General features: G+C 61.4%; 1 protein-coding gene across 1 annotated transcript; it reads right to left on the minus strand.

The window, feature by feature from the left end:
* Window positions 1–843: 843 nt before the first annotated feature.
* Window positions 844–9,897, minus strand: NPTXR (neuronal pentraxin receptor). The gene is made up of 5 exons (XM_086469224.1): window positions 9,316–9,897; window positions 2,379–2,601; window positions 1,991–2,235; window positions 1,472–1,651; window positions 844–1,068 (listed from the first exon to the last, which is right to left on the minus strand). The coding sequence occupies exons 1-5, from the start codon at window positions 9,895–9,897 to the stop codon at window positions 844–846; spliced, it is 1,455 nt and encodes a 484-aa protein (XP_086325350.1).
* Between the last annotated feature and the right edge of the window lie 3,452 nt (window positions 9,898–13,349).

Genomic DNA, 13,349 nt, shown 5'->3' on the forward strand with positions numbered 1-13,349 from the left:
CAAACCAGCATTCAAAAGGCCAAGAGATGGACGACAGGGCTCGTCTGGCCACCACCATCCTTTGCCTCTTTTTTTTTTTTTTTTCCTTGCTTTTGATGGCAGTGCTGCACTTCTTCCCCCTCAGCCAGAGCTAGGGGAGACGCTTTGCCCCATTCCTCCCATTCCCTCGGTGGTGACCGATCCCCCAGCTTGCGGGGGGGAGCCCACGCTGCTTCCCTCTGCCTTGAAAGCCTGACTTCCCTCGGGCAGGGAAAGGGATGCAGGGCAGGGAATGCTGCCCCACCGACCCTCCACCATCCTCCCTCAGCCTCCCTGGGGCCACACTTGACAAACCAGGGTGGTACGAGAAGAGGGGACGGGGCCAGAGGGGAAGATGCTCCCAGCCGAGCCTTTGGGCTCGTTTGGAGTACGGGCTCACAAAACCGGATAGCAGGGCACTAGAAATAAATAAGGACAGGGGATGTGCTCCGGGGATGCCTGCACGCTGGCATCCCACTGAGGCCAGACCACACTCGAGGAGGACAGAGGTCTCCTTCCCCCTCGCCATTGGGGCCGACAAGGCAGGGACCCTCGTCGTACCAGAGATGCCTACGGGTACGGCAAGAGCCTCCCAAAACAGAAGCAGGGCAAGGCGAGACCTGGGAGCAGGCATGCCAGGAGCGGGGACAAGCCACGCCACTGGTGCAGGGCCCCCCCCCATCCCTCCCAGGATGCCAGCTTGGGGGGCTTGAGCATCGCCCCAGCGCAGTGGCAAGGCTCAGCAGTCTGGGAGGGGAGAGAGGGGCTCCCTGCTTCAGGGCTGCTGCCAGGCTCCTTGACACTGGGGAAGGGACAAGGGACCGCTTATGCCTTCCTCCCTTCGTCGCAGGCAGCGAAGCCCCCCTTGCTGGCACCCCCGAAGACCTCCACGGCCTGGTCGTCCCACTGGATCACGTTGCCTTGGAGGTGGGAGGTGCAGTTGGCCAAGCCCAGGATCTCTGCCGGCGCCAGCATGTGGTCCCACACGCCAAACTGCGCCAGCTCCCCCACGAAGGCCTGCGTGGCATCAAAGCGGCCGCCCAGCGTATCCTGGGAAAGAGCAGGAGAGAGGATGGGACAGGGATGGGGACAGGAGAAGGAACACACATCCAGTGGGCAAACAGGGCAAGAGGGAGAGGGAGAAGTTTGGGGAGAAGCGGAGCGAGATGCCCGATGGCAAGGAGAGGAGGGGATGGAAGAAGACAAGGCAGGGAGCAGATGGGGGACGGAGGGATGCAGGGAGGGACAAGGAAGAGATGATGAGCGCATGTGGCCTGCCAGGAGGTCAGCTGAGCAGGCAGGAGAGCCCCTTGCCCAAGCTGCCAATGTGCCATGCTGAGTGCTCCTGCCCATACCACCCCCTGCCCTCGCCCCATTTGGGGGCTGCCCCCCTGACTGCCTTCTGGCTGCAGCGATGCAAACCGGCAGCCCTTGGTGGCAGGCCAGCACGTACCTGCTCCTGGCCCAGGATGATGACGCCCTGGGGCTTGATGGCGTGCCAGGAGGCCAGGTTCTCGCCGGCACCCCGCTGCTCGCCGTCCTGGTACGCTGACCACTTGCCATCCCGGGTGGTCCACGCCACGCAGACGTGGTGCCAGGCCTTGTCCTTCAGGCTTAGCGGCAGCTGGGCGACCTTCGCACAAAGAGCAAGAGCCTGGTGCTTGGTGGGACTGCTGGGGGACTCCAGTGTCCCTGCCAGCCCTTCTCAGAGTAAGCGGTGGACCCCCACAGTGGTGGCACCCCAAATTCTATAAACATCCTGATGTGCTGCTTCTCCCTCTCAAAACCCGCCCCAGCGAGCCATCCTCCCAATCCTCCTCATCCTCCTGCCTCCCCCCTCCCTCCTGAGCACCTTCCTCCCAGCTCCCCCATACTGGTAGCCCCAGGAGCATCATCTCCCAGGGGGGGTTGTTGAAACAGGGGAGATGAGGGCAGGAGCTTCCCTCCCGCCCCCCGCTGCGGCTGGGCTGACCTTGTCATTGATAAGCAGCTCCAGGGGGTTGCTGCCCCACTCCAGCAGCACGATCTCATTAGCTTGGCTTGGGACAGAGTAGGAGAAAGGGGTGCCGAGCCCCCCCAGGGCCTTGGACTTCAGCCACATGCAGATGGTGAAGGCATAGAGCTCCGGCAGGCTCTTCTTCATGCGGGCATACATGTAATTGTTCTGCACCGGGATGGTCACCTTGAAGGCGTCGGGAGGACTGTAGCCTGGTGGTCCTGCGTGCCAAGGATGGGGAGGAGATAGGAGGGTCAGCATCCATCATGGCGATGAGGGTGGCCTGTCCTGGGGCTCTCCTGGAGATGCACCTTGGGGTAGGAACGCCCCTGCACCACCTCCATCCCCACCGGGCAAGACTCACCATGCTCCAGCTCGGTCACGCGGTTCTGGAGGGAGTTCAGCTCCTTCTCAATGTTGTGCTGCTGCTGGCTGCGGTCAGTGCTGGCGGCCTGGCGCTCCTTCTGCAGGGTCAGGATCTTGGAGAGGAGCTGCTCCTCCAGCTGCTCCATCTTGGTGTGGAGGGCGTCGCGGGCGAGGGCTGGGGTGGTGGGCGCTGAGCCGTTGGTGCGGGCTGGCAGCTCCTGCTGCACTCAGCAGCAGCCGCAACAAGAGGGAAAGGAGGGAGAAAAGAGAAAATTCAGTGCGGTGTCACCATAAGAGGTTAAATAAGGACATGCCAGCCCACACCACCACGGGGAGCGCTGGGACCACAACCCTACATCCGCAGCGCAGTCTTCTCCAAGAGCCTCCAGCTGACTTTGTATCTCCCCTCTCAGAGCTCCCATCGAGTTCATTATTGTGAAACAAAGCTTGGCTTCCTGCCACTTCAGAAGCAGAGCAAGGATGGGATACATGGGCACTCAGGTCATCCCTTGTCTCTGTTCCCGTGGGCAGCCTCCCACGAGGAGGGGACAGCATGGAAAGGAGCTCGGAGCTCCCCTCCCTGCTGCTCATGAGGCTGCTTTTCCACAGCCAGCTCATTAACACCACATAACGGGGCTGTAATCCTCTTAGCCCAGCTTAGCCAGCGCGCGGGGGTGCATGCACGTGTGCCAGGTGGGGCAGGTAGCTTTCTGTAAGCATAAGCCAGCCTCTCCCAGGCCATTGGGATGCCACAGAGAAGTGGGGCCAGTGGTAGGTCCTCCGGTCCTCAAGACGTGACCCATCACTTGAGGATATCAAGCACATCTTGTCCCACCAGGGTTAAAATCCAGACCAAAATTCTTCCCTTAGCTGATCCAAAACCTAGCACCTAGCGAGGATGCTCCCAGACGCTACTGCACCCTGCAAAGACCCCAGATGCCACCTCGCTGGGAGACCCCATCCCAGCTGGAAGAAAACTAGACTGGAAGGGAGAAGGTGGACTTTTGCCATGCTCACGGGGTTCCTCCATAAATAGCAGCCTTCTCCTTTCCCCATGTCCTTGGGGTGTTAGGCTCTCTGCCATGGGCTTGGAAAGATGGTGACCGCCTTCTCTGTGCTGCCAGAACTTCCAAAGCTCTGGCAGAGGCCAAAGCAGGGGCCACCACGGCTGCTCTGGCACTGAGAGGGGTCTGCATGGCTGCTTCAGCCCTGGACTTGTGCTGGTGGGACATGGGGTTATGCCATCCCTGCTGATCTGCACAGGCCCCCTCCCCCAGCCTCGGAGCTGGCCTGGAGGAGGTCACTATGCTCATCTATGGTTGTGGCTCTTCAAGCTTTTTCTTCTTCCCTATATCCTGCTTTTCCAGGATGGACAGGACCTGATGGTCATGCACACAAAGATGAAGGGGGGGGATGCCCCCCATGTCACCCCCAGTCTTTGCTGTCCATCATGAACAACAGAGGGAAAGGCTGGAGGAAAGACGGAGGAAAGCCAGGTTTGACTGGGCAGGATGCAACCTTGGCGGATGGGAACAGCAGGGAGAAGTTAGCAGGGAGAGGGAGGGTGAGAAGATGATGTTGGCAGGAGCACAAACGGCCCTGCACTGGGCAGGAACACACTCAAGCTGCAAACGAGAGGGCAGCTGAGATGCCCCAGGGTCTGGAAAAGCCTCCAGCAAGGTCTGCTGGGACAAACCCACAGGTTTTGCACGGAAAAACAACACGGAGAACCAAAACCAAGGAAGAAAAGAGAGGTTATGCGGGGGACATTTGCCAGCCCTGACCAAATGCCAGCTCTCGCAGACAGCAAAACCTCTCTATGCCCGGCAAAGTGCATCCTGCCTCTGGTCTCCCTAAAACAGGGAGGGAAGAGCTGATGGGGAGGGGGCTTTAGCCCCTTTTTTGGGAGGAGTGGGGGGGGGTGTGTCTCAAGGACCCTCAGGTGCAGCTGGCTGAGACGAAGGGGAGGGACAGCCAGAGGGAAGGGAAGGTGAGTGAAAAGGTGAATTCCCATCCTCCCATCAGGGATAATTCCCACCAGGGCTGCCCCCACTTGTATCCAAGTGGAGCCAGCTGCGTTGGTGGGGGCAGAGCAGGTGAGATGGGGATCGCTTTCGCCTCTTTGTCCCCATCCCGTGAGCCACGAGAGCTTTTCCCATCCCTTCCGGCCGCCTGGCTGTGGCGGAGGCTGGCACACTCCTGTCTGCCGCACGCTTTGATTGCTCGAGCTGCGGGTTTGGAGCCTACGTTCCTGCTTTCATGCACGGCTCCATCTGTTAATGACGAAAAAAGAAAAGGCTGGGAGCTTTTGTCACTCTCACTAGCCCCCAATAGCCTGCCCTACATTATTCAGTAGTGACTGAGTGCTTTTTTTTTTTTTCCTCCTCCTTCCTCCTGCTTTTTTCTCCCTGCTGCTATTTTCTTCCCTCTGTAACTTTTCTCCCTGTGGCTTTTTAATTTTTCTGGCTTCAGAGTGTCTCCTCCTGATGCTCCCCTCCATGCACACACATGCTGTCCATGCACATACATGCTGTCTCTCCCCTTTTGCTCAATTCCTTCCCCCTTCCTGAGTTTTTTCCCCTCTCCATCCCTCTCTCCATCTCTCCTCAGCCCAGCAGCCAGGGCACCGACAGCCGGACCCATGCAGCCAGCTGAACCATTGCTGACCCCATGTTCCCCCTGGCAAGGGAGGCGGCTGGTAACCGCATCCGTCAGAGTTTGGGGGTCACCCCGTCATCCCAGGAGCATCCTGGCAGACACCATTGCCATGCCTGCAGCCAGACCACAGCCGGACAGGAGACTGGACCTCCCCATCCCATCACCCGCAGCCAGGATGTGCCAGGTGATCCCCCCGCCCCCGGTGCCAGGCTGGGCTGCATCCCTTAACCATCCTCCACGTCTCTGAGCTGCCGCACGAGCGTCTCTCTCCTAAATCAAAATTATTTGCAAAATTATTAGTGCTAGATGTGCAGCTGTTATCTACCGGTGACCTTTGGGGAGGGGAGACGGGGGGGGGGGGGGAAGCGCCTTCTCCCCGGCTGTTCGGCAGGCAGCCGGCTTCCCATCTGCCGCCGCGCAGGCAGCAGGGGAGTGGGCAGTGGGTGCGGGGGAGGCTCGCTCGACGCATTTTGGCCACCGGAGCCGGCGAAAAAGATTGAAAGATGCCAGGTAATATTAATCACATTAAATGTCAGCAGCTGGTAGGGTGGGGGTGGGGAGGGGGAGGCGGGGGTGGGGGGCCAGGGCTGTAGCCCTCAGTTGGCAAATGCACTTCGATTTATGTAAGGAGATCAGAGCCTCATTTGCTAATGCACCGGCAAATCTGGGCCCCGCTGCTCCCCCTTGGCCACCGACATGGAGGTGCCCACCTTAGCTGCTGAGGTGGGGCGGGCAGGACTGTGGGATGATGCCCTGGCACATCCCAGGGATGATGATGCTGAGCTGGGTGCGTGCGCACAGCAGCTCCATCCCCTTCCCCCGACCCATGAATCCTCCCTGCATTGGCCACGGCCTTCCCAGCCTGCCCACAGCTCCCCGGTGGCCACAGCTATGGGATGCTCACTGCCACGGGATGGCACACCCGCCATGTCGTGGTTTTTTTGGACCCTGCCACCTTTTTGGACCTGGGCAGGACTCGAGGGTCATTAAACTCCAGGAGGGACCACCCGGGGTGGGAGGCGAGCAGGGATGCATCGGCCTTTCCCTCCTCCTCCTCCTCACACGAGAAGAACTCGCTGCTGATCCTGTCCCCCTCAAACCTTCCTCGGGGCCCGGGACTGTCACAATTCGGGGCTTTCCATCCCCACTCTGCCAGAGACAGAGGCAGGAGGGAGGCAGCCGGCTCATTCCCATTCCCATGCCCTTACCCGCAGGTTTCCTGCCAGCAGCCGGGTCACCAGCCACAACGGCATAGCCGGGCCGGCATGGCTGCACGCCAGCCGAGGAACAAACAGGCTGTTACGGCTCTGCCAAGGCCGGGTCCCCTGTAAGTCCCACCAGGGTGTCCCTCTTCCCGGCCAGCCCACCTCCGAGGGATGATGAGGACATGGAGGGCATCTACACCCCGGCACAGCCCAGGGGGCCAAAGCAATTCCCTCCCCCCTCCAAAACTGCTCAGTTTCCATTAGCAGCAGTAATTATAAAGGGTGGAAAAGGAGCATCTGGGCCACCCAGCTCTGTGTGCCAAGATGCACCTGAGCATACGAATGTGAGCACGTGCAGGGGAGGGGGGCAGACCCCTCGAAACTGGAAGGAAAAAGCCCAGCCAGGCCTTTCCACATAAGGATGAGCAATGCCTTGGGGGGGTTAGCAAGGGGTGATGGACGATGTCCCCATGTGAACACCGTGCCGGTGCTTGCCCACCCCTGCCAAAATGGTGAAGGGCAAAGAGCGAGCCCATGGGGGCCCTGCATCTCCCTCCCAGTAAACCCTGCCACCAAAATTAAGAATCAAATGATTTAATGAGTTTTTCAGTGCATCGATAAATCTCGTTATGCTTTAGTGCTGGGGCCGAGGGCACCTAGATTAGATCAGCGATCTTCTTCCAGCCCCCTCCCCACAATCCCAGCTCCAGACCCTTCGGTGGTAATCCAGCAAACCCACTGTCTGCAGGGAGACGCGCTGGGACGCAGCCTTCCCGGGGAGGCCCAAGGCATTTTGTGTCATCCCTCTCCTGAGACTAAGCCACCCCGGGCTTCGCCAAGGTTTCCTCCATTCCCTCCCACTGGGCTTCGCAGAGCCTCCGGCATGCTGGAGGCCACCTCAGGACTGTCCCCATCCGGGTCATCTTTTGGGGTGATCACTGCCACCCTTTAAGAGAGCTGCTGGGGCTGAGGGTGCCCCCCATGCCATGAGGTACCCCGGGAAGGTTCCTGGATGGAGCCATGTGGGATGGAGAGGTGGCAGGTACCCCACCATCCCATTTTAGGTGCCTGCTCATATGTGGGGGTGCAAAGGGCAGGCGGGGAGGCAGGCCACAGGCAACCATCACTGCACAGCCAAGGGGTGACCCCAGGGCTCGGCTGGCCGGGCTGTGGCTGTCACCGGGCCAGCCTTGGCAGCACGATAGGGCAGGCTGGAGCCAGGGCAGCCAAAGCCCAGCCCACCCTGCGACACGCTGCCCTATTTCCTGAGCTGGCAGGGCTCACCGAGCCACGGGGTGGTGAATCTGCCCTGCAGAGTACCCGTGGGACCCTCAGGTCCCCAGCAGCATGAAAGGGAACATTTTTGGCAACGTGACGCTTGCCTTCCTCATCAGTACATGTCTGTGTGAGCCTTGACCCAGCATCGCTTCAGGCTCCCCAGGCGCACACGAGAGCCTGCTCCGGCCCTCGTGAGCTTCACCCTCCTTCACCCTAAACCACCTATAATTGCCAGAAACCCCAGAAAAGGGGCCAGGGGAGCCCATGGGTGACGCAGCCCCACAGGAGAGAGAGTGACTGAAGAGCAGCTGAAGGTCTGATGCTCCCCGAGGTTCAAACTGATGTGCTGGGCACTGTCCCACTGCGCGTCACCCAGTCCTTCTGCACACACGGGTATGTGCATGCAGGGGCTTTTTCCCGCCCCGCGCCTTTATTTCTGTGTGAGCATGTCTGCTGTCTGTGCATGCATTTCTTAGCCTGGCTGTGTGATTCCACTTGTGGGAATCTGTTTGTTTGGGGCTGCAGGGGGGTTTCAGGGTAGCTCTGTCCTTCCCTTTGGCTGCATCGGGCTCTGGGCACCATACTCAGCCAGGCTGTGCATCCCCCTCTCACCACACATGCCTGTTTTTGTGCATGTATGTGCATTACCCTGGCAGCTCACAGGTGCTTCCTCCAGTCTCCAGCTCTTTCTCTTCGCATGTGCATGTGTTTACTTGTCTTTTCACATCTTTCTATCGCTGTTCATATCTCCATCCATAACAATAACCCTCTCTCCCAGTCTCATTCCTCAGCCCATGACCTCAGTGGCGCTGAATTTCCCACCCGTGGCCTGCTGCTACTGCACCCACGAGGCTGTGGTGAGGGGGGCAGAAGAGCAAAGGTGGAGAGAGGGACCCCATGGGGTGCTGCCTGACCCCCCTCCCAGCTCCACGCTCCAAGGAGGACGGGGCAACAAGGAACCAAACAAGAAGATGAGGAGGTTGAGGACTTGCAGGTGGCTCTGGCTCCTGGCAGACCACAGGGGACAACGCAACCCGCAGCAAAGATGGGACACATCGAGCAAACCCCCCAGGGAAGCCAGGCAGCTCCTGCAAAGCCTGCCAAGGCCCATGCAGCTGCTGAGCCCACGTCAGCCCAAATAAATCAACACACACGTGCACTCCGCAATGGGCCCCATCACAGCGGAGCCTTTGGTGCTACTGGCCTGCGGCCGGGACAGGGCTGAGCCTGCCGGGCACATGCTGCATGCCTGCTACAGAGTAGGGACCAGGGGTCCGCATCCCAAGTGCCAACAGCCCGAAACCACAGTGACGGGCATGGTGGGTGACTTCAGCTGCCCCCTTCTCTCCACAGCCCCTACAACCCATGCGGGGAAGGGGCACTGGGCTCGCAGGCGGTGGCACCGCGCTTTACTTTGTGAGAAGTCCCATCCGAAACTGGGATGATGTCGGATGGGACTTACCTTCCTGCTAAAGGGCAGGATCTGGCTGACGACCTGCTCCCGTGGAGGCCTTGGTGGGTGCTATGGGACAAGCGAGGTGCCCTGCCTGGGTGCAGACCTGGGGGAAAGTAGAGCAGCCCTGGCCCCTTGGGACTGAGATCACAGGGAAGAGCGGGGCAAGGACAACCTTCCTGAAGCCTCACAAGGGGGACGAGCTGGTTTGAGGGGGTTGGGGGGGGGGGGGGGGGGGGGAGCGGTGCAGCTGCAGGCCTGGGGAACGGGAACGGCGTGTGCGGGAGCATCTTCCCGCGGGTCCACCCCCCTCCCCAGACCCCCAGGAGCATCCCTCGCACCTCTATCCGGTCGATACGGTCCTGGAGGGCGCGGACGGCCTCCTCCAGCTCCCGCACAGCGGGGGGCTCGGCGGGGGGATGCCCCATGGTGCCGGGGCGCGGGGCGGCGCGGAGCCCGGCGGCGGCGGCGGCGGGGGGAGCGGCGGCGGGGGGCGTTCGCAGGCCGCCTTCGCAGCGGCTGAGCTTGCCGGTGAGCTCCCGGATGGTCTCCTGGTCCATCCGGATCCGCTCCTTCTGCTCCAGCGCCGTGCGGCGCAGCTGGGCCGCCGCGCTCCGCAGCGCCAGCAGCTCCTCGGGGCCGGGGCCGGTGCCGGTGCCGGTGGCCGGGCACTCGGCGCTCAGCGGCGTGCAGACGAAGCGGCTGAAGAGCGGCGGCGGTGGCGGCCCCCCCGGTAGGCGAGGCCCGGCGCTGGCCAGAGCCTCGGCGGGGCCATGCAGCGCTCCCAGCCCCTTGTCGGCGGCGGGCAGGAGGGCGGCGGCGGCCGAGTCATTGTCGGCGGCGGGGGGGGCGGCGGGAGCGGCGGTGCCGGCCGGGTGGACGCTGGCGATGATGCAGATGATGGCCCCCAGGAAAGCCAGCATGCCCGCCGCCAGCAGCACCGCCAGAAACTTCAGGGTGGCAGCGGCGTGGGGGGCCCGAGCCCGCGGACGGCGAGAAAACAGCGGGTAGAGGGAGGGAGGGAGAGAGGAATGAATGGATGGATGGATGGATGGACGGACTGACAGACAGCCCGGAGGGAACCGGCGAGAAAAGACGGTACCGGCAGCAGCACCGGCGCCCCGGCGCGCCGCGCCGCGCTTATATCTGCCGGGCGGCGCCGCCCGCACCGCACCGCACCGCCCCCGCCGCCGCCGCCGCCGCCCCGGCTCGGCCGTGCAGCCCCGCCCGGCCCTGCCCCTCTTAGGGACCCCCAGCCCCCCCGAGCATCTTTCCCCGGGCGCAAGCGTGAGGGGTCCGGGAGGTGAGCGGACGAGGGGCACCGGAGATGGGGAGGAGCGGGGGGGCGGCACCCCGGGGGCACCTGGGAACGGGGGCAGCCTCGGCTCGGGCTTGCTGAAATCAGCCCGGTGGGAGCTTCCAGCGAGGGGATGGTCCTCTGGGTAAGCCCAAGGGAGGATTTTGGCCTGCGAGATGCTTAGGCTGGAAGTAAAGGGCCTGGGGGTCAGCACCTCGCTGTCAGGCATCCCCCGGGAGGGTCTTTTGGGCTGCTGGTGGGCCTTTCCCTCTTTGCCTTTCTCCTAAAAATTAAACCAGCAACCTTCCAGCTCTTGGAAATGCCTCCTCCAGGAGAGTGGTGGGGTGGCCGTCTTGCTCTCCCACCCCAGACACGACTGTTGCAGGGAGCAGCCATGGGATGCCTCACCCTCTGCCCTGCATGCCCATGCCATCCATTTGGGAAATACCTACACTGCTTTACCCTAAACTGCTCGTGAAGAAGTTACTTCAGACACCCACATTCTCCTTGCTCCGACAGCCCACCCAACACAAGCCGCACCGTGCCCTCTACCCTCCCCGGGCACGCCAGGGCCTCGGCTGTGCAGCCCAGCCGAGCAAAGAGGAGCAGTGGAGGGAAAGCGAACAAAATCGATTTAAGCTCTGCTCAGTGATGGCAGGAAATCCTTCCTAGCCGGCAGAGAAGCGGCAGCATGTGTGTTTAAAACAGCTCCAGCACTGGATATGAAACGCCAGTAAAGATTATATCTACTTCCCCCGCCAGGCACGTTTGCATGGATAGCAAGGGAGCCAGAGCTATAAAGGCTCCTCAAATTCAGCTTCATGCGAGCAGGGAGTGGGATGCCGCTGGCAGGGCATGGTCACCCTCTCTCCCCACAGAGTGCATTGTGCTCCAGCCCCCCAAAATCTTCACCCTGGAGCCAGCAAGAGGCCTGCCTGGCTCTCGGTCCTGGGAAGCTGCAGGGAGGAGAGGAGGAAGTCGGATGGGGTGGTTTAAGGAAGAGGGAGAGATGAAGGGAACCGTGAGGCAGAAAAGTGGGGGTGAGAAGGTGGATGTGGAGAAAGCCCAGCGGCAGGCAGCTGGCCCCGGCGGCAAGGCCAGCAAGCGCTCTGGGCAGGTGAGCGCTTGGTGTGCCGGGACGAGTGGGCACTGGTGCAGGATGCGAAGAAAATGGAAGTGTCTGCCCTGCGGCACAAAGGGAGGCCACCGGCCTCCAATCTGCCTCTTCCCAGTGGCGACAGGGGATTGCACCCCCCCTACCGTCACCCCCCGCCTGCAGCCTGCCCACCCCTGTGGGCCAGGCAGGAGAGGATTCAAAACCCATATGGGTGCTGGACCAGCCCATCCTAACCCCCAGCGTGCAGATCAGGGCAGGAGGGGGCGTCCTCTTACCTGTAATCCTGCGAAAAAATGCCGTGCGCCTCTACGGGGCTTTTCAGGTCCCAGGCGATGGGGGAAGCAATGTGTGCTGGGGACTTTGCACTGGCCCGGCCATCCAGATTTTATTGCCAAAGGCTGCAGGATCACGGTGGCAAGGTTTATCCCTCTGTCTGACGCCGCTGTGGCAGTGAGTGGGGGTGGGTGAGCCCCTCCAAACCAGCCCCGACCCACTCACCCATGCCAGGAGGTGGAAGAGTTGGGTGCCACAGCAGGGCAGGGCAGGGCTCACCGCTCCTGGGGTCCCGACCTCTCCCTCTCCCTCAGCAGGGACCACAACTTCCTCCCGGAGACAAAGAGGTGGCAAAAATAGATTTTTCACAGAGGGTGATGACTCAGACTGGTGAGTAGCCAGAGCAGCCTCCCTGTCCTGTGAATAAGGATTCAAAGATGCTCCGTGGGCAGCAGGCTCTTCCAGGACGTGGTGATACTGAAATCCTGCCCTCCTGTGGGTGATGGGGTGGGGGGAAGCAATGGGGGGCTTTGGGGAGCCTGGTTTTGAATGAGATTGGCGACAGAAGCTGGTTTTAACAAAAGCTCATGGATTCAGCCCAGAAGGATGGAGAGCAAGCAATAAAGGGGTTTTCTTCCACCTAATTAACACGCAAACAGTGTCTCGGGTTGGCAGCTGTCCCCAAGGGGCGGCCACGGGCAAGGCAAGGTGGGCCAAGGGGCTGCCCTGCCATGGTCCCCAGGCAAGAGGGACATTTGGGATGGGCTGCTGGTGTGAGGGGAAGGACAGCCCCTGCTCTGAGCCAGGTGGATGTGCTGCCCCCCATCCAACCCTCCCTGTGGGAACAAGGCAGCCTCTCGCCGGCTGGGGGAAAGCCTGGTGCGTTCCTAATGTTCAGGCCAGCAGGGTGGTGGGGGTGAGAAAAGGGGAGAACCCTTTCCCAGGGGATTGTGACCTGGGGTTTCTGGGGCAGGGGATACCCCCCCCCCCCCCAGATCAGGGCCACACCCAGGGCCACCCCAATGGGGCAAAAGGGCTTCTCTGCAGCTGTCACCCCATGGGTTCAGCTCCACCTTCTCCTTAGACCGAGAGCCTTCAGTCCCTCTCGCTTGGAGATCTCCATGTACGTGGAAATCCTGGCTACTTTCATTTCCAGGTCTCACAGGCATGCAGACACGGCTTGTGTCACCTCACCCTGGTTACAGGGTCTGCCTGCACCAGCACACTGACACACAGCCTCATCAGATGCGTCTGGTCAAGGCTGGCATCTGCCTCTCCAGCCTTCCTCCAGCTCCAGAAGGTGTGGGTCAGCAGTGGCTTCATTTGCTGTACAAATTTCGGTCCAACCAACAGCCTGCTCACCTCTCAGCAAAACCAGGGCACAGGAGCGAGGGAGAGAGGGCGGCGTTTTGGCACGCAGCAGACACAAGGTGAGGCTGGTGGCACGACACAAATAGCACAACCCCTTGGCCATGCTGGGCTTCGGTGGGCAGCGTTCCCTGCTCCCAGCCAGCCAAGACCCACCGCCGCTGGAGAGGGCTCTCTTGGGTCTTGCTGAGCCTTGGATGCTGGAGAAGCACCTCAAGCACTTCCAGCCTTTGCTGACCACACAGCGACTCTCCTCCAGGAACCCCCTGCTCAGCCCAACCTCTCCCCCTCTGGCAAGACCCGGAGCACCACACAGTCAG

The sequence above is a fragment of the Leptosomus discolor genome, chromosome 1 (genome assembly GCF_034619465.1).
Source record: "Leptosomus discolor isolate bLepDis1 chromosome 1, bLepDis1.hap2, whole genome shotgun sequence".
Lineage (NCBI taxonomy): Eukaryota > Metazoa > Chordata > Aves > Leptosomiformes > Leptosomidae > Leptosomus > Leptosomus discolor.